The sequence below is a fragment of the Podarcis cretensis genome (assembly GCF_951804945.1).
Source record: "Podarcis cretensis genome assembly, chromosome: 2".
NCBI classification, from domain to species: Eukaryota; Metazoa; Chordata; class Lepidosauria; order Squamata; family Lacertidae; genus Podarcis; species Podarcis cretensis.
This window is the reverse complement of record NC_137171.1, coordinates 32,222,452-32,243,792: the sequence shown is the minus strand read 5'-3', so window position 1 is coordinate 32,243,792 and position 21,341 is coordinate 32,222,452. Positions and strand designations below refer to the sequence as shown.

Below are 21,341 nucleotides of genomic sequence, written 5' to 3'. Positions count from 1 at the left end.
CGTATGTTTTAAGGTTGTTTGCAAACATACCATAAAACTGCTCAAAATAGTCTTTAAAATTACAAAAACAACTGAAGATAAGTTGAAGAATAATGCAAAATAAACACCAAAGCAGAGAATATTTTGTCTCCCTGGTAAAACTTGCTGAAACAAAAATGTCTTAAATTGTTTCTGGAAAGTACAGATACAGTGGGTGCCTGTCTCTCCCATGACAGAAAAAGGGCAGGCCGTAGGAACTTTGACGTGACTGGGACCTCCGGTGCTGCTCACTGCCATGGCGCCCACCATGCTGCCTTGCCGGAAATCCCCAGGCATAAATTCAGGGACATTAATTAAAATCTGGGGACATTCCGGGGACAGATTTTGTCTGGCGACAGATTGGTGAATCCAGGGACTGTTTTCAGGGACGTCTGGTAAGGCAATTGGAGCAATTGGGCCAAATTGGGCCCCGCGGGCCGCTCCTAAGGGGGCCCCTGCACCAGGGTAATCTAGATGGATTTTATTTATATCTATAAGATTTTGCAGACTTTGGCTGTGAACTGGGGCCCTACAAAAAAAATTAAAAAATTCAAGTTGTGCCCCACTGCTTCAAATTGGGCCCCACTGGCTAGCCCTCAGTCTAATAGTTGCTGAGCCTGAGTTGCCCTGCCCTCACATGAAGTCTTGGGTTTGCAATTTTGGGAGAGGGGAGACTATCCGCTGGGGAGCGTGTGGGCTGGCAAGGCCCCCTAGATATAAAAGCCCTATGTTTCAGCCTACTTAGCCTATACATAAATCTGGCACTGGCCACACTGAAAGTCCAGCTCCAAGTTATAGTGGAGCAGGTTTCTTCACATGACATAGTACTGCAACTTACAGAAAAGTGAGTCTGAAGATGATCTCAACTTACACACAGGTTCACACAACAGGAAGTAGTCCTTTAGCTACCTTGGTCCAGGTAATTTGAGGTTTTAAAGGTCAAGACCAACAGTTTGTTTTGCAAATTAAACATCTTTTATTATACCAAACATTCATTGACTTCCCTCCCTTTCCTTCCAAGGTTCATTTGTTTTATCCAACATTCCTGCATATTTTAATGTACCCATTTAATTCAATTTACCTTTCTTACATCCTCTGAATTATTTTAATACTGCCAGCGTTTTTAACTATATACAATTATTTTCAATATACTCAACAAATATTTTCCACTTCTCTTTAAATACCTGTTCGTGTTCTCTTATTCCATTTGTTAGACCTGCTAACTCTGCATATTCTACCATTTAAGTTACCAATCCTCCTTACTAGGAACGTCTCTTGGCTTCCATCTTTTGGCTAACAAAATCTGAGCAGGTGTTGTTGCATACATAAACAAAAATTTCTGACTCCTGGGAACCTCTGCCTATACAATTCCTAGCAGAAATCCCTCTGGGTTGTTTGGGGAAAGTTCTTTTCAACATTTCCCCCCATCTCATTATATATCATTTCCCAATATTCTTTAATTTTTTGCATGTCCACCACATATGAAAAAGGTTCCTTCTACTTTACATTTCCAACACAAATCGATTCCACATTATACTTCTTAGCCAATCTACTCAGTGTTAGATACCTACCATCTATGAATCATTTCATATAGTTCTCTTTCAGCATGTAGCATGCAGTAAATTTCAAATAATTCTTCCAAAGATTATCCCAGAGGTTTAATTCTATATTCTATGTTCTGTACCCTATATCCATTACCCAGTGGGTCATTGATGCTTTAACCAGCTCATATTTTGTTTCCCATTCCAATAATAATTTGTACATTTTGGACAATTATTTTTTTCTTATTCAGCAATAACTCTGTTTCAGATTGTGAGCTTTGGTCCAAAAAGCCATTTTTCTTAACTAGTCTGAACATATCATATAGTTGATGGTACTGTAACCAATCAGTAACTTGGTTCCCTTACTTCTTCCATTGGTTTTAATCTGGGTTCACTCCCTGAAAAATCTAACAAATCCCTATAAGTCGCCCACTGTCTCTTCATATTTAGTCTCTTAATTGTAATTAATTGTAATTGTATTTGCTTCTGTTGGCAATAACCATGGGGTGTTTTTCTTTCCAACAAGTTTTTATGTTTCTCCCAGACTCTATACAGATTTCTCCTAATAACATGGTTCATGAAGCTCTTATATATTTTAGCTTTCCCATACCAAAGACATGCATGCCCACCAAACTTCATATTATGGCCTTCCAGATCTAAAATGTGTGCAGTTTGAATTCAGCTGAGTTAACAAATTGATCACCACATTTTGTATTAGCTGTAGTTTCCAAACATGTTTTAAATTGTATTAATTTATTTATTTCAGTTAACAGTAACAGGTAACAAAACAGGCATTTCATATTACAAGACCCTTTCCATAACTTGGGGTAGCCTTAAAAGAATAATTTTGTTGCTTAGTCGTCTAAGTCGTGTTCAACTCTCCGTGACCCCATGAACCAGAGCATGCCTAGGAAACGCTCACTTTCTTCTCAAAGCTTCTCCTTTGTTATGGTTTCTTGGCAAAATGCTGGGGTGGTTTGCCAGTTCCTTCTCCAGGTGGATCACATTTAGTCTAAACTCTCGGGTATGACCGGTTCGTCTTGGGTAGCCCTGCATGGCATAGCTCAGAGCTTCTTGGAGTTATTCAAGCCCCTTCGCCACAACAAAGCCATGAAGCCATGAAGGGGAGAAGAATGATACAACGGTAAAAATATGAATCGCAGTCTGCATAAAATGTAGCCCAGTACAGCTTGCAGTTCCAAGATCTACTTCACACTGGGATCTGAAACATATTGGCAAATATTATTTCTGTATATTTTTGCATAATATCTTGTACACACCATACAGTGAGGCTGTGTACACATTACCATTTACTCTGGCTTCACTGCATTCCTCCTACCACTGGTGTTTGAAATCACATACCCAGGTTGTTAGCCACAATCCATATCTAGTTTCTTTAGAAATACTGTACTGTTGTTTGATATGTTTCCCTCAGACTAGCTTCTAACTGATTTGAAAACATAATCCACATTCACTTTGCAGTCAAGCAGCAGTGTGTACTTTTCAGACAGTCCTTGTGCATGCGCAGATGACAGCTTCATGAATAGGAGTTGCAGGCTCAGGGAAACCAAACAGGTAACAGTGCATTGGATAAAGACATGCCTGCCTTCTCTCCGGTATGTACAACAATGTGCAAATGTGAATTGAAATGCAGATCACTGTGTTTTAAGATGCTAATGTGTACATAGCCTGTGTTTTGTTTTTTTTAGTTGTTCTGGAATTTGGTAACTGTGAGAGATAAGACCAAGCATCTCACTTCTATTACCCAAGAACTGTTCAATGTGTTCATGTTTTAAAATGTATATTTTTCTGCAGCAGCTAAGCAAACAACATATCTATGGGCATCTGGGAAATGTTAAATCAACCAGAGTTTATTGCAGATTCCAAAATTAGTCCTCAGTTTCTCCTGTCTCTTGGTTATGAGAGAGAGAGAGAGAGAGAGAGAGAGAGAGACAGAGAGACTGATGTATAGTATAACTGATTTGTAGCTCTGAGAGAGCTTTTGAAAAAATGCCCTGGAAAAAAATTATTACAGCAATATAATAACCCCAAATGCTAAAAAAGCCAGTAAGAATAAAATTTGCTATTGGTATTGTGATTTAATGCTGAAGTTCTAAGCATATTTCAGTAAGGGCCCCATATGCACTACACATTTAAAGCAGTATCGTACCACTTTACACAGTAATGGCTTTCCCCAAAGAATCCAAATTCATAAGTCTATCACTGGCTGCTACCATGATGTTAGATTCAGGTAGGTAGCCGTGTTGGTCTGACGCAGTTGAAATAAATAAAAAAATTGTCCAGTAGCACTATAGAGACCACACAAAAGCTTATACCCAGAACATACTTAGTTGGTCTTTAAGGTGCTATTGGACAATTTTTTTATTTATTTTGACTGCTACCATGATGGTTATGCTCTGTCTCCACCATCACAAGCAGTAATGCATCTGAATACCAGTTGCTGGAAATCGCAAGAAGATAGAGAACTCTTGTGTTCAGGTCCTGCTTGTGAGTTTCCCACAGGCCACTGTGAGAACAGGATGCTGGACTAGATGGGTCATTAGCTTGACCCAGCAGGCTCTTTTTATGTTTTATTGCGATTTTATATTTGTTAGTTGCCTTCCAAATCTGTATGATTTAGGGCAGGGCAGGATACAAAGACTTTGCAAAACAAATAAGTGTTTCTGAAAACATTTTTCCTTTCCTCCCTGCCAAAGCTCCCCTAACTCTCTGCCTTTGTATTAAAAGAATGAACGAGAACATATTTCCCCCCCAGCACGTCGAACTCTGCACACTGTTTAAACATGTTAACAGTTATTACGGGAAACTAGTCATGCTGTTCCAGTCAGGGAAGTCACTGGGACTGACGAAAACGATGAGTGTTTAAATCCATCTTCCTGTGTTGCTCCAAGCTTCACGTAGACAAGAGGAGGGGGAGCATGAGAATCGTAGGGCAGAATTTGTGTGTGGGGTGTGACTGCTTTACTTCCTCGTTTAGAACTGAACTGGCTTGACCTGGTTCCCTTAATATTTCTTCATTGTAATATGTTTTGTTTTTAAGAGAAGGCAGAAATGTATATATAGAACAATGAAAGCACGACAGCAGTACTGCGTGTGGAGGAAGTCTGTAGGTAATGTTAAAGCCCCTGTAGGGGACACAAGCGAGGGTCCCGACCTGCCTTAAGCCCTCAACTTTTTAAAAGCCATTCACGCAATCGCTAACTGCCTGAGCAGCGCCTTTTCGAGCCTGGTCGTCGGCAGAAGAGGAAATGCAGGCAGTGGTGGCCAAACTTGACCCTCCAGCTGTTTTGGGACTACAATTCCCACAACCCCGACTCCTGGTCCTGTTAGCTATGGGTAATGGGAGTTGTAGTCCAAAAAGAGCTGGAGGGCCAAGTTTGGCCATGCCTGAGCGAAAGGCAGCGCCGTCAACATCGCTTGGGGATCATTATAGGATGGGGAAAGGGTGTGTGTGTAAAAAAAAAAAAAAATCTCAACACTGGTGGAAGCTGGAAACAGTAGGATAGGAAGCGTGGGCTCTCGGCTGTGTGTCTTGCGGGGCTAGATGCAGCGGGAGGTGGCTAGGGAAGTTACTGTTGCTTCCACGGAGAACTCAACAGGCTGCGACCGGAGAGGAGCGAAGGGCGGTCCCAACGTCCCGAAGCGCCGGTTGCCGGAAGGAAGCATTTTCACGTCGCACCAGCCGCTGTGGTTTCTAAGGAAACGGGGTCTTCGCCGTTGCCGAGATTGAGCCGTTTCTTGGAACCTGCTGGGTTCGTGCAAGGAAAAGGGTGGTAGTACGAGAAGGGTGGGCTGGGTGTTTTCATTGCCAGTCTAGTGTGGCATAAGATACAGGTTTGGAGAAGGGGGGAGGGATTTTAGGCGGTTTGTGTGGTTTGCTAAAACCCACCACCCTAGGAAGCACAGACATAGGGGAAGGGGGCAGTGCCGGATTTACTATAAGCTAAACAAGCTATAGCCCCACTCTCTTGGGGGGCCCCCCAAAAATGGAAAAAAACTGGATGTAAATTTCCAAAATATAAGATAACTAATATACTTCTTTTTAATTGTATTTCAGTTCAACAATTACTTTGATAAAGTACATATTTTGTTATGTGCAAATGGCTTTAGATATCTATCAGGTCCATAAATTACCATATAGGATATATTCAACACATAAAACTGTGACAATTTGTTGTTGACAAAGGACAGCTGGACATATAAAGGGCCCCATTATCTTCAGTAGCTTAGGGCCTCGTCAAACCTAAATCTGGCCCTGGAAGGGGGGTGTGCATGACAAAATGAGGCAAAGTCACGCGTGGGACATGGGTAGCATGAAGTGGGGGGTACAGTTATACTGTATGCTGCATAACTTCAGTCCCTGGCCATTCTCTTGTTAATGGCACAACTCTACACCAGCCCCAGACCTGATCAAAGACATTTCGCTCTCATTGACTTCGTTAACAACAACAAAAAAGGTCACCCATCATTGGCAACCATGCCTTCTTGACAGAGCATAGGGTATGGTAGAAACTAGCACCCAATCTATTATATAAGCCCCCACAGAAGGAGGCCATGACACAGATGGTAGGGTGTACAGCATGGGTCTTTTTTCTCTCTGGTCTCGCCTGATGCATATTTAATGCTCACGACACTTTTGTGTCTGGACTTGTACTCTTTAATGGGTATTCTCTGCTCCGGGGCTCCAGACACAAGAATGCAACCCTTACGCTCCATTCCAGCAACTGGAGGTAGCAAGGCAGAACAGGATACTTTGCTCATGGGGGAATATGAAATAGGAAGGGCCTGGAGCATGTTTGTGCCTGTCTTGCAAATTTCACCATAGGCTTCCCTTGCATGTTGCTTTAGCGTGTTTGTGTGCCTTTCGTTGGGGTGGGGGGAGAGAAACTGTTTTGCCAAACCAACAGTTTCACGAGAGCATTAGTCGCTGCTTTGACAAGCAGTGCCCTAGGGCTCCACTGCCTATGTGTGTGGCCACTACCTAGTTCTATCCATTTCTAGTGTGATGGGGGTATGGTGAAGTGACTGCCATCGCTCAAACTTGGCCCGTGTGGGGCGGGTCCCTCTTTTTGACATGTGGCCATTGTCACTGGTGTGCTCCCTGGTTTGGTGGGCTGTGGTGGTATTTCCAGGGGCATGCAATGTACCTGCTGGTTTGTTTGTTTTTTTGTAGTTTCTGGTTTTGTTTTTCACCTTCTCCTTCCATGGTAAACACACATTGGATACACAACTGTTTCCACCAGCACAGTGGTGGTGCTTCTCTTCCCTCCCCAGCATAATATGAGTATAGTATTGCTCTGCCCATTTCTTCCATTAAGACAATTGGGATTAATTTTGTATGGTCCTTGTGATCAGGACTGGTTGGATTATTTTAGCCTAATCGGTGCTATGTAGGCCAATTTGCCCCTTTTCAGCTTTATAACAATGCCAGCTTCTTAAAATAGTAATAGATTAATGCTCTTAGAACTATTTCCTTCTTTATTTATTGTTTACATGTTTAGCATACAAAAAGATGCGATAGTAAATTTACTCTGAACACAAAGCTCTTGAAGAAGAAAAGAACCTTAGCTTGCAAAGTATGATTTCTATTCCAGGAGGGGAAGGAGCAGTAGATGGTGTCTGTGTTGCCTTAATTTTTAGAATCACCCCCCCTCCCGATGGAAATAAACTTTGTATAATTATCTCGTGGGAGCTGCTTTGTTCTGTGCGTTACCCCCCCCCCCTTCTTTTGAAGGAGACCTCCTCTTGGGTCTGGAAAATCTTTCCCACACTGTGGGGTCCTCTTTTTTCTTCTCCTTTTTTTCCTCTGGAGGTGGGACTGGTGATTCTTTCGGAGGCACTTTCCTTTCCGTGTTTTCCATTGTCTCAATCTCAAATAAAACGTTGATTCCCCCTCCCCTTCTATTTCCCAAAGTTCTTCCTTTGTTACAATAGGATCTTTTATTGGTCTTCTTGGAAGTTTTTGTCATCTGGCAGGTGCTGCAGGAGCTGGTGGAGGACTGTCAGGTTTTGGAGGGGGCTTGGGTCTCCAGAATGGCATATTCTGGCTTTCTTTCCTGTCACAACATGTTCTGGGTTCAAATTCATCAAAAATGGGGAGGGGGAGGGGAATAGCATGCTCAGAAGGGGGAAAGGAAGAGGGTTGCCAGCTGTTCTTTAAAACACAGGTTGGTTCCCCTGTTCCTCCTTTCGGGATGCCTTTTGTAATAATGACTTGAAGGTTTTTGCCCTCACCCTGACTTGCCTGCCTAGTGCGGCCTGGCAGTTAGGCTCCTGGGAAAGTTGTGTTGCCTCAGTTTTGATCTCTAAGTGCCGTTAGAAAGATGTTGTCTAAAGATTACTAAATTTAACCAATGAGATATGTGTTGGAAGCTTTTTTTTTAAAAAAAAAAACCACTTATGAAAGACTTTTGATACTACTTTCATTTGGCTAATATCAGATAATTCTATTTTGCTTTAGAGGGGACAGTCAATACATTTTAAATATGTGAGAGTAAAACCCATGGAGATCAATCAAACTTAAGGCATGACTAATTTTCCCATTTACTTCAGTGGGAGCTAAGCTCAGCTAACTGACAGTGCAATACTATGTTTGTCTACTCAAAAGTAAGTTCCAATAAGTTCAGTGGGACTTACTCCCAACTCCCAAGTGAGTGTGACTAGGCTTGCAGCCTAAAAACTAGCCTTTTAAAAATATTAGAAATATCTAGGTGATTGCATTTATACTTCCAGCACACAAGTGAATGCATTTAGGAACAGAGTAAACATAATACATTAAAAAAAAAATCAGTAGTGTCTAATAAATACTCTGAGAATCTAAGCATAAAAGAAAAACAATACCTCAGCTAGGTTTTTTTTTAGTAGCAAGATAGAATGCAAGTGAAACTGTCCCTATCACTTTATTTCCATGCTGATGAAAGCTTCACTTGCTGCATTTTTTTTTTGCTTGTCATACATCTGTTAACAGCAGACACCTGTTAACCTTTAAGAAATAAGGTTGGTGACTTTATACGTTACTACTTTACTAGAATGGGGGACGCGGGTGGCGCTGTGGGTAAAAGCCTCAGCGCCTAGGGGGTGCTTTCGAACTGCTAGGTTGGCAGGCGCTGGGACCGAGAAGCGGGAGCGCACCCCGCCGCAGGGATTCGAACCGCCGACCTGACGATCGGCAAGTCCTAGGCGCTGAGGTTTTACCCACAGCGCCACCCGCGTCCCATCGTTTAGTTCAGTAACCCTTCCTAAATTATACTTAATAATCCTGCATAATTTTAAAATTATTTTTATTATGTGAAATATTAACTCATTGTAACACGGAAAAGAGTAAACAGTCAGAACTAATCCCACAATTTTTGGTACTATTTACTTCAGTTCAGTGAACTGCATCCTGTCCTCCACTGGTGGGAGAGTGAAATAGTACAAATATAGCATTAAGCAGGCAGTGATGGGATCTGTATTTAAAAAATATGCCTGCTGTACTGTATGCTCATTGGAGATGTTTTATTAGACTGTCTGATCTGAAAACCTTATTTTGCATTTGAAAAGATTAAAGAGCTACCATTGGATTTGTCTGATTCAATTGTTTCTGTTCTGCATGGCATTTGCAGATGGAATAATCTGTCATAAATGACACAGAAAAAGACCATGCTATGAGTAAAATGAGATGTGATAGCAACAGACTCAACTTGAGCTATGGCTAATCTGTATAAAGATGTGGGTTATGATTGAAAGCAGGAAGCAGGAGCTGAACCCTTTCTCAATGCAGACCATTACACTCTTGAAACCACTATCTCCCAGCTATTTCCTGCCAGGTGGGGATTACCATACTGGGTAAAAGCATTAGGGCAGGATAAAAATATTTGTATAAGTAAATAAACAACAAGAAGAATAGATTGATACAAAAATAAAAATAAAATGCCATCCTCTGCCCTAATGAATGGTTTTCTTTTTCAGGTTCAATGATGCCCCATACAGAGAAAGAGTTGAATGACCTTCTTATTTGTAAAGAAAAAGAACTGAAAGAGCTCCAAGCTCATCAAATCCATTTTCAGAAAACATCACTGCATGAAACCAGAAAGCAGCTTCAAGAAATGCATAGGAAATTCAACAGTTTAAAGGAAGATTTCACCTACAACCTTAGAGTCTTAGAGGAGAGAGATAGAGAGCTGGAACGCTATGAACGCTTGTTTATACAGTTGAAAATGGTTGAAAATGCTAAAGAGGCAGAGGTTAGTGATCTTAGAATACAAGTGGATAAGCTGCAGCAAACACTTGCCAAGGAAACAAAAAAGCAAGAGTCTCTGCAATACCAATACCACCAAAAGCTTAAAGAACACCAGTTAGAGTTGGAGCGGCTTCACAGGTAAGAGGGAGCAGTCAGTAGCATGGACTCCTGATCTTATCCATTTGCCTCTTTGTCCCCCTGTTTACCCACTTTTTTGTTTGTATATAAGGACTTTCCAACTGCTGTTAACACTTAGTGTATCTTACAGAGTGTACACTGGTTCGTGAATGAATGCTTATGCCGCAAAAAATATGAATCTCTTTTTAGAGGGTATTGTAATCAAACCCTCTAAACAGAATGTCTGTACTACTCCATTTTCTTGAGGCAATTGTGCATTGGTTTTGTCTTGTATGCAGCTGCCTCAAACCATTACGTACTGTAGATGTAGAGAATTTCACGTGCAATGTAGGCCATTGTGATCTTGGGTCTTCCTTGGCTATAATCTTTCTGCTTTTCAAGGTATGAGATATCTTATCAGATCTGTTGCTACCTGTTGGATTGTGGCAGGATTCAGTGGTGCATATATGAGACGCTTTATTACATAATACTTGCTTATACTATTTAAATAGGTAAATAGCTTAGATTGGTGCTTATGCCATACTCTTATTCTTTCAGGCAAATTAATGTGTACAGACACATTTGCAATTAGGGGGAGGCCATTTTGATTCAAGAGCATGTGAATAAAAATTAGTATTTGCTCAAGTGCACACTACATGTTGCCGTTGTTCTTCCAAAACACAATAACTTATTAAACTTAGTTTTAATTCACTCCACAACTTCTTATTGAAGGGTGCTTATTTTTAAAACTATTATTTTTGTAGCCATAGTGAATGTGATGTCACTGGATTTTTATTTTTAGTTCTAAGGACTCTGATATCAATCAGCATCTTCAGGAATATGGGGATATGAAGCAGCAACTGGAGAGAAAACTGCAGGAAGTAGAATGTGAACTTGCTTTGCAAAGACAGGTACAGTATGTTTAATAAATGAGATAAATAGATTTTATTTTTTGTTGCCATTCCTACAGACAGATGAGAGTTCATTATACTCTACAGTTACTTAATTTTCCCCAGGCATCTAGTTCCCCCTGCCTAGTCTGACATTAAAAGTAATGTGCGATTAATGAGCAGTACTGAAATTGCTTTCCCATTCTAGGTATCAGGTGGCATTTATGTTTTTGGTTATCTTCTCGCATTGGCAGCCTCCCCTTGGGAAAATTGGTAAGATTGTGTCTAGTAAAATGAGATGGTGTAAAATTCTTTCCACAGGGGTAGAGCCAAAATGTTGTGCTAAATTTGCCAACCTTGAAATCTCAAGAAGGTCAGAACTATAAATCAAGAGCAGCTTTACTCAGTTGTGAAGGCTAAATAAACACCCTGGCCTCCGGCATCAGTCCCTACTTCTCTAATTTCAGGGTTCTCTTCCTTCCAGATTTGTATGTAACAACCAACAGGGCTATCAATTGATTTAATTGATATTTAAAAAATAAAGAATCAATTTAAATAAAGTTTATATATCCTATATCAGTTGATTTCAGGACAGTTTAAGATTATAAATTACATTCTAGGTATAATCCAAATTTGGAGATACTGAAGAAGGTATAAAAAATAAAAATAAACAAAAGCTACCTCCCAGAGAAAAGGTGAGCTTTTATTATTTTTTTATTGTTTCTTTTTTATTTTCATAATAGTAATAATAATAAAAGGAAGACTTAAAAACACACAACTGGAATTTAAAAAGCTGCAATAAATAAATGAGTTTTCATCTCACAGCCTCATCCATTAAAATTGCCCCTAATCTACTAAATTTTTAATTGATAATTTACAGATTAAATTATTGAATGTTTGCAGCCCTAATTTATACAAGTCTCTCTCTGTCTTGCTTATGTTTTGAATGTATGGCAAAAGGAACATTATGAGTTCCCTTAAGGAGTCCCAGAAAGTTTCGTCTTCTTCAGGTTTGTTTGTTGAATACTTATGTTCATAAAAAGTTAAAGTTCCTTCTCATCATTGGCTTCTCTTATACCGTAACTCTTTTCAATTTTGTAAATTTAAACTTGCCACTGGGCATGTTGCCCAGACACCCTCATTGCAGATGCCTTCTTTGCCCTCCACTTACTCCTTTATCCACCTCCTCATCCACTGTTTCTCACCCCAGAATTACTTCAGTCTTTGTTTTGTCAACTTCATTTCAGGAACTGCTAGCGGAATTTGATTCAGAAATGAAAAAAAGAGAGCATGAGTTTCGACGGAAAGTGGATGAAATGAGCAATTTAGTTCTATCTCATGAGCTTAAGGTAAATGTGCCCTCAAAATTTGAAATGTACACAGCAAAAATAAATAATCAATCAATCAATCAATCTACATTCTATTACTTCTATTTAGTGTGTTTTGTGATGTATAGGCAATCAGTGATCAATGGAACTCATGGCCTGTTTTTCCATGGAACATTATGAGGTTAAATGCCATAACTACTGACTGTCAATTCAGACACCGTACAAAACTGTATGTTATAAGCCCACTTTAAACCATGTTTTTTTATTAGGATGTGCCAGCTTTCATGAGCAGTTAACTATGTCTGTATGTTGGGACTTCAAAGCTCAGTGCAGGGATGTTTGAAAGCCATTTTCCTAACAGCCCTGTACTGTTCTTTGAACTTCTGAAAACTGGAGCTTTAAAGACTGTGAAACTGCTTGCAAAAGGGCTTTCAAACAGCCCCACTTTGAGCTTTGGCTGCATGTATCCTTTCCAATTGAGCAAGCAAGTGGGCGCAGCTGCACTTAGCAGGATTTATTCCCTGTTCATTAGCTGATGAACAACGGTTAAATCCTTCTGCTTTGGCTGTGTGTGCCAGTTCCCAGTTAGGGTACAGAAACACAGGGCCAGTGCAGAACCAAACCGTCCCTCCCCGCCAATAGCTGTCATCAGTGTGACATAAGCCAATTGGCAGGTGGGTGTTTGTTTTTTAAATGCTTGTGTGGGCTAAATTTGATACTGTGGTGAGCCAGGGTTGGCCTGCAGACTGGAGGTTCCCCAAATCTGACTAAGCCTTGGTTTGGCTTTGTGTGAGATGCAAACACAGCCCGTGTGCCTTTTTGTTCTCCTTTGAAAGGTGAAGCTGTTGACCAAAGAATTGGAGGCTTTGAAAGAGGCTGGGACAGAAGTGGCAGAATCATTGAAAATGGCAGAAGCAAGAAACTTGGAGTTGGAGAAAGAAGTCAAATGCAGGGATTGGGAAATAAAGGATCTTGCAGCTGTGAAAGATGCTCAGTAATGTACCATTCCATCAAGTATTGAGAAAAACTTCCTTTCAGTTCATCATTCCTTTCTGCCTCCCAGTATATTCTTAATCCATTTTTTTTCATGTCTGTAAAAGGAATGTGTTTATTTTTGTTGTTGCTGCCCTTGAGGTTACATCTGGCACATCAGTGGCTCATGTCATACTTTCTTCACTGCTACAGTATAGCCTAAAGTTGCAATGCTGGTTTCCAGTCTTGTCTGCTCCTTTAGTTTCTGTCAAATTAGATAATGAACCATGGGTTGTATGCAATGCAATGCAATGTAATGCAAGCAGCATTCCACTTATACACTGGAACTTCCTCTCCTCTCTCGACACCCCCCCAAAATCTGATCCAGAGTAGATTTTGTGGGGGCATGGGGGACTGCTGGAGAGAGGAACAGAAGAGGAAGTTCTGTTGTGCGAGGGGAAGTCCATTGCAGAACAGTAGCACTGGATACAACCACCTGTGCTTACATAACAATGGCTTACATAGGCGCCAGTTCTACAGGGACCTGGGTGCCAGGGCACTCACATTTCGTGTTCCTACAAAGCCTCGGAACACGATTTCCGGCAGAAACCAGAAGTTGCGTTGGAGGTCTTGTGAGTCCTCGTATGTTTCCTCTGAGACCCCACAAAGCCTCGGAAGCGCCGCTGTGCTGCCGCCGCAACATGACATCATATTATGTCGTGGACGCCATTGGGCACCCTTAACCTGGAGTCCAAGTCAGTGCCCCTGGTGGGTTATGTCAAAATACTGCCCCAGTAGGAGATTGGTTTTCATCCTCCAAGTCATTTTCTACTCAAAGACTGTTCTGGTAACATGACTTATTTTGTAGCAGTTAGTATTTAAATCTTGAAGAGAAATGCACAACACATTTCCCTACGTTTCTGATATCTATATCTGTGCAAGGAATGACTCCCCATCCCCACCTAAAATCAAAATAATAACTTATGAGCCAGGTGGGAAATGGGCTGCCCTGCATATATGTTCACCTTTTCTGCTTTCCCTAGCTCAGTGGGGAAAGGTTGCAAAAGAATAGCAACATGGGGTACAAGAAGTATGGGATGTAACAGCATTCAACTGAATGATATTTATTTTAATTGGAATCACAAAATCATAGAATTGTAGAGTTGGAAGGGCCCTGGAAGGTCATCTAGTTCAACTCCTTGCAATGCAGGCATCTCAACTAAATGTTCACATCCCTTCAAAAACATTCAGTTCAAGCACAGCTGACATTCCTTGCTATGATTCCCGGACATGAATATAGATCCTGCAGGCCTGCCATAAGCTAAACTATTTAGCTATTCACATATTTATTTATTTAAGATGTTTCTAACCCACCCTTCATCAGAACAGATCTCAGAGCAGGGCACAATACTGTTACAAATCCTCAAAAACCATCAATCGCATTAAAACAACCAGAAACAAAAATCTATGAACCACAAGAGCTGGTTAAAAAAACAAACACCTTAATTAAAAACCTCAAGGCTTTAAAAACTACAAATCCTATATTTAACTACAGAAACTATATTCAGTGGGGCACCTAGCTATGCTAGATCCATCATTCTCTTTTTCTTAACACTTTATCTTCAGTACAAATGAACTAATTTTAAAGCGTTATTTTATTGTCCTCCAATATTTGCCAATACAGGATACGGGATTTAGAAAGAAAAATCGATTCAGTACAGCTGAGCTGGAAAAAAGAAAAAGAAACATTTGAGAGAAAGTGAGTTCTTTGGATAGATGACATTGTCTTCTTTGTGTACTTTTCTCATTAAGAGCAGTCATTTTTTTAAAAAAGTAGTGGGCAACAAGCAATTGCTGCAGATAACTTTGGTGTTTGGTGCAACTGAAAGTTGTCCTTTCTGTCTTCAGATAGTGATGTAATCTTACTGCATGAATATATTGAAGTTTTAAGAAAGATGTGTTGTTTTGCATGTTAGCATTAAGAATGTAATATATAAAATAGTCCTTAAGTAGTGTGTGGATTAAGTATTTGTTTTTATCTGTGCTCCCTCTCCATTCATTACCCAGTAACATCTTGATTTGTTTAGGGCCTAAAAATAGGCAAATGGTTACTGTATTCTGAATTTATGGTCCTTTCTCCTGTAGTTCACTTTTAAACACATTGATATAATTAGGTGGTTTTTGGGTGTTCCTAAAGGGCATTGGAAATATTTAAAGAAACCACTTTTTAAACTTTAGCATTTCCAATGTGTTTTGTGATAAAAAGGGCCCCTTGTACCCCCAGCATAGTTAGAAACATAGGAAGCTGCTTATACCAAGTCAGACCACTGGTCCATCTAGCTCAGTTTGTCCACACTGACCAGCTGCGGCTGTCCAGGGTTTCAGACAGGGGACATTCTGAGCCCTATTTGCAGATGTTGGGGATGCAAAGCAGGTACTGCTGTTTTATTCTTAATCGCCTTCAGATAGCAAATATTTGCCATAATGGAGTTGCGGAATGTCCATTTTTCACTGGGACATCTTCAACCGCATAGTAGGATTATTCATGGGATTGCCTATCCCTACCTTTGATCATATTAGCACTGTTCAGTGCCCCAGAACCTGACAACCTAAAGATCAAAATTATCATGTAGGAAAAAAACAAGCTAAACAGAAGGATTTTTACCAAGTCTGTAAAATAACTTCAGAAGCTTCTAAAATTGTACATTGTTTAAACCTTTGTACAGCATGATCATTTCTATTTTTAAAAAAGTTTTAATTCACTTTGGTAGATTGATTGTCTCAAAAAGTACAAATCCAAAAGAACAAATTGTCTTTTAAATTTAATTTTGTTCTTTCTAAAAGGCACGCAGCTATAGATCACTTTGCCAGGGAAAAGGATGCATTACTTGCTTCAGTAAAGGAGACCCATACTGAGCAGATACGGAAGTGGGAAAATCAAGTCCGAGACCTGCAAATAAATAAGGAAACTTTGGAAACAGAACTGCGTCAGGCAGAATGGAGGCATACAGATGAGTTGAGAGAGAAAGAGGCTGTCATTGAAAAGTAAGTTAGATTTTATTTGTACTGTTTTGGTATGTAGATGTGTGTTTCAGTGCAAACAAGTGGATTACATCCTCACATGGATGTAGGGGAGAAGGGGGCTTTCTTTCCCCCTGAATCCATGTGATGACACAATCCATTTGTAGGTACCCTCTTTTGCAGGTAGGCATGATGTTGCTTCTCCTGTAATTAAATCTGAAGTTAAATGACAGGATCTCATTTTTATTTTTGGATGAAATGTACCTATTTAGAGCATGGTGTTTCACTTGTTTTGTACATGATACATCCCAGGATGTAGTGCACACAGCTGGTATATTCCTCGCACTACTCCTGATAAGGCATCTTATTTCCATGTTCCAGTGCTGAAAAGTTAACACTTTGTTTAAGGAGCTACTGACACTCCCACCTCTCAGGATGACTAAGCAATATTAAGAGGGACATTTCAAGCAGTTCATTTCAACACCCATCTGTGAATTGTGGCAAGTGGTGTGCTTTAGTGCTTACTCAAGAGCAGGTATATAACCTCCCCTTTGCTGGCTTTTCAAAATATATTAAGCCTAATTATATATAAAGATGCAAAATTGCCTAGATCGGTATACAGTGGTACCTCAGGTTACAAAGTTTCAGGTTACAAATGCTTCAGGTTACAGGCTCCACTAACCTGGAAGTAGTACCTCGGGTTAAGAACTTTGCTTCAGGATGAGAACAGGAATCGTGCGGTGGCGGCGGGAGGTCCCATTAACTAAAGTGGTACTTCAGGTTAAGAACGCTTTCAGGTTAAGAACGGACCTCTGGAACGAATTAAGTTCTTAACCAGAGGTACCACTGTATTCATAGTTATCCATTAATAATGGTTTACTGTGACATGTGAAGGAGGACACTGTTAGGTACAAAATCCTGTAACAAACTGTTATACTAAAACTTCACATACAAACTAAAGAATCAAGGAAGACACTTAAGATGTTTCTTTTTGTGTGCTTGCACTACATTCATATTTTTATTCATTCATTATGTTTTAGGATGCTTGCTTCAGCCAGCAGCCAGTTGGGATGGTGCACTATGGAACAGGCTTTGTGCCTTGTTCCTTTTGCAATCTGTAGCTATTGGCCACTTTCAATTAATGCAGTACTCCTGCTTTACTAAACCAGTTGTCCAATGTGGCCTTCCCTTCCACTCCTTCTGCTGTACAGTGGTGCCCCGCAAGACGAACGCCTCGCAAGATGGAAAACCTGCTAGACGAAAGGGTTTTCCGTTTTGGAGGCGCTTCGCAAAACGAATTTCCCTATGGGCTTGCTTCGCAAGACGAAAATGTCTTGCGAGTTCCTGCGGGTTCCCCCCCCCTTTTTCCCCCTTTTCCTAAGCTGCTAAGCCGCTTATCAGCTGATCCGCTGATAAGCCGCTTAACAGCTGATCGCTAAAAGCCGCTAAACCGCTAATAGCGCTAATCCGCTAAGCCGTCAATGGGCTTGCTTCACAAGACGAAAAAACCGCTATACGAAGAGCCTCACGGAACGGATTAATTTCGTCTTGCGAGGCACCACTGTAGCTTGATGGAATGGCTGAATAGGAGTATCCTTGGGATTTGGTATACAGCATCAGTGCCAAATCATTTCCTATTGACACTGAGGCAGAATTTATTAATGGCATAGAAAATATCTCATAATAATGGACCATGGCTGAAACAGGGCTCCGAGTCCACATCTTTGATATGCCTTGGGATTTCAACTTAATGGCACTCATCAAGAAGTTCTTGGAATAGACTCAGAACGTGGCCTTTCACAGAGAGAGATTAACTGAAAATATTTACTCATTCATCGTTTAGTCAGTTGCGGTGCCTCTCTGGGACTCTTGGTTAATTTGTTCACATTTCATGCCACAGGTTGTTTGGCTCAGAATACAATTTCTGAAAGTATTGTATATTTATTATCAGGTGAGCACTATAATTTTATCAAGCAACAATTTTTTTTATATTTAGGATTGTAAGAACATGTAACATTGTAGCAGTTCATTACTGAGTGATAAGGAATTGTAATATCTTCTCTCCAGAGAACAGCATTTCTCGTATGCTGTTGAAACAAAGGTCAAATGTAAAATTAGATGTATTAGTCAGTACAGTGGTGCCCTGCAAGACGAGTGCCTCGCAAGATGGAAAACCCGCTAGACGAAAGGGTTTTCCGTTTTGGAGGTGCTTCGCAAAACGAATTTCCTATGGGCTTGCTTTGCAAGACGAAAATGTCTTGCGAGTTCCTGCGGGTTTTTTTCCCTTCCCTCCCCCTTTTTCTAAGCCGCTAAGCCGCTTATCAGCTGATCCGCTAAGCCGCTTAACAGCTGATCTGCTAAGCCGCTTATCAGCTAATCCGCTAAGGCGCTTATCAGCTGATCCGCTAAGCCCCTAAGCCGCTAATAGCGCTAATCCGCTAATCCGCTAATGGGCTTGCTTCGCAAGACGAAAAAACGAAGAGACTCGCGGAACGGATTCTTTTCGTCTTGCGAGGCACCACTGTATGTATTTTTGCCTTTTGCTGTGAATATGTGTTGGGGTTATACTAGGGTAGAAGACTTGGGGTACTGTCCATATCCCACTAATTATAACAGATTATACAGTTGTTCTTGTACGTACATCATTATATACTAGTTTGGTTGATGCTCCACCAGGTAGGCAACACTGAGAAGTGCCGCTTGTCCTAAACACACTTGCCAAAGTGCCAAGTTCTGCATATACACTCAAGCATACAGGTGCACCGGAGACTCCTTTCATTTAAGGAGAGGTCAGTCTGCAAGTGATAAAAGATTTGTATGCAGATCAGGTCCCTCCACTGAATAGGAAATCTGTTATGGATGGAGAAACTCTCTGTACACAGTGTAATTCCCTGTCTAGAACAGGCTGCTAGAATAAAACAATTGTGCAATTGTATTAAATTTGTCTTAATTTGTGGCCAATTTGGTAAAATTCAGAAAATCAATAAAAATTATTTGGCAAAAAATAAAAACACTTGTGTTGCATTTCAGTTCTAGCAAATGTGGTAACTGAAAATTTTAAAAATCAAAATCAACCAAATGTATCAGAAGATAGCAAAGATATTATACACATCACAGATTTCTTTTAAAATGGAAAAAGTTCCAGAAAGAAACTTCAGCTTAGAGCAGGCATGGCCAAACTTGGCCCTCCAGCTGTTTTGGGACTATAACTCCCATCACCCCTAGCTAACAGGACCAGTGATCAGGGATGATGAGAATTATAGTCCCAAAACAGCTGGATGGCCCAGTTTAGCCATACCTAGCTTAAAGAGTAGCAAATCTAATTGGGGGAGGGTGGTCCAAAGTGCTACACTTGAATATTTTCTCCTGCTTAGGAGAAGTTTCAGTTGCCACCTTAGTTATTAATTAAATATGTATCTCACCTTTCATTGATTTCGTGGTATCAGATCAGGTAATAGCAAAAAATAATTATAAAACAATGGCCAGTAAAATCAACTCAAGCAATTAAAACTTACCAAGTACAAGACAATGAAACCTTCTAGCAGGAACCCACCATTTGCTCCCCTAGAAAAGCCTGTTTGAAGGCCAAGGTTTCCTCTGGAGTGTCACCCCATGAGGTTCTCAGCTCTGGTGCTGGGTATAAATACATATCAACCCCTCTCTGATGCATACACAAAAGTGCCTTGCACTCATGCACAGGAGAAACTGGAGCCTGCTTTTAGTACTTGGCACTGAAAAGCTGCAAGCTTTACACAGGCTCCTTAAATCCCATTGAAGGAAAGAGAATTTAACAGTCTAATTGTGTCCAGGAGAGCTGCCAAAAGATACAGTGAAGAGTTGGTAACAAATGAATAATATTTATATAGCATCTAAATACAGTGGGTAGGTACTTAAAAGTGAAGAATGTGTATGCAAGCAAAATTGTGTGATAGGAAAAGCTTGGTATCGTGTTTTCCCCCTTTTAAAAAAAGAAACTACATTTCACCGATACTCTTGAATTATTTAAGGATATTACCCTGTATATGGAACCATGAGAAAAGCACTATAATCTTTTTTCCCCTTCTTTTTTTTACTCTGTTGTAACTCTGCATTAGCTGGGAGGTGTTTAGGGAATGTCATGTCATTGTGGGTTTTTCACTGAGACATTAGCTTTATGTGTGCAACTGTGATAATAATGCTAAACAGAAAGCTTAGAACTAATAGGAAAATAGAAATATTATGAACTCTTGCAATAGTGTTAGATAAATTAAATTAAATATGTGTGCATTTACTATATATATATTAGCACTGTCAAAATCTTGCATACATCTATTTAAAAAGCAATACAGAACTAGAAAAAGTACAGAGGAGGCAAGGCATATAAAAAGGACTAGGAATGCACAGTGGCTTTCACATGAGGGGACACTTAGACAAAATGAGATTAAAATGATATTAGAAGACAATATAACAGGTGCAATTAAAGATAACTAGTGGAATTGGTTAAGAAGTTTTTCCTTGAAGTGTAAGCCAGACGTTTTATGAAATAATCATTGCACAATTGTATTTCCCCCTCATTAAATTAAGTGTTTTAGGATGCTGTGTAATCTGAAAGCATGAGAACTTCCCCCCCCTAAAAAAGTAGTATATAGTAGAAGATTGATCCATCAATGGCTAATTGAAGCAACTTTGTGGTGCAGACCCACACAAGCTATTATTTCAAGCAATTTATTCACTGTAAATGTGGATGAGTAGCCTATTTCCTAGGATAAGCACAATACAGAATGCAAACCTCTGCAAATTAAAAATGGTGTATAAATACTAAATAAAATAGTCATTGCTGGCCTTTAATTGTTCATTTCATGCTCCATCCGAAACTACTGGTATTGGTCTCTGTTGGAGACATAATTCATTTATGCCTGAGAGATGACTTCAGTTGGGGAACAGGAGATCAGGTGTTCTGGATTATATGTTCTAACAAAGCTGGAGTGCATTCCTGTTTATGAATAGTATAGGGATTTAACCTGGATCACTCACTAAACTAGTAGCAGAACTAGGCCTCTTGTGTCTATTCTCTACATAGGCCAATACTTTTTGAAAGCACGGTGCCCTATGTGGTCGTGCTAATTATAGTTCTGAGAGAAACCAAATCCTGTTCCCTACAACAGAACATTCTGAATGTTCGGAAGAGACAGCACTCACTAGTTAGATGGAAGGTATTAGCTGACTGGTAAGG

General features: G+C 40.2%; 1 protein-coding gene across 5 annotated transcripts in view; it reads left to right on the top strand.

The window, feature by feature from the left end:
• The window catches only part of CCDC57 (coiled-coil domain containing 57), a 66,339-nt gene that overhangs the window by 9,687 nt on the left and 35,311 nt on the right, over nucleotides 1-21,341 (top strand). Inside the window, exons 1-7 of one of the 5 annotated variants that reach the window (XM_079967376.1) lie at nucleotides 5,045-5,332; nucleotides 9,531-9,939; nucleotides 10,721-10,829; nucleotides 12,056-12,157; nucleotides 12,973-13,130; nucleotides 14,793-14,867; nucleotides 15,953-16,153. In XM_079967376.1, coding sequence (XP_079823502.1) covers nucleotides 9,536-9,939; nucleotides 10,721-10,829; nucleotides 12,056-12,157; nucleotides 12,973-13,130; nucleotides 14,793-14,867; nucleotides 15,953-16,153 — 1,049 coding nt within the window. In that variant the 5' untranslated portion in view covers nucleotides 5,045-5,332; nucleotides 9,531-9,535. Of the gene's footprint in view, nucleotides 1-5,044; nucleotides 5,415-9,530; nucleotides 9,940-10,218; nucleotides 10,321-10,720; nucleotides 10,830-12,055; nucleotides 12,158-12,972; nucleotides 13,131-14,792; nucleotides 14,868-15,952; nucleotides 16,154-21,341 lie in introns of those variants that run through there. The other 4 variants (XM_079967378.1, XM_079967377.1, XM_079967375.1 and 1 more) reach the window with 4 other exon arrangements.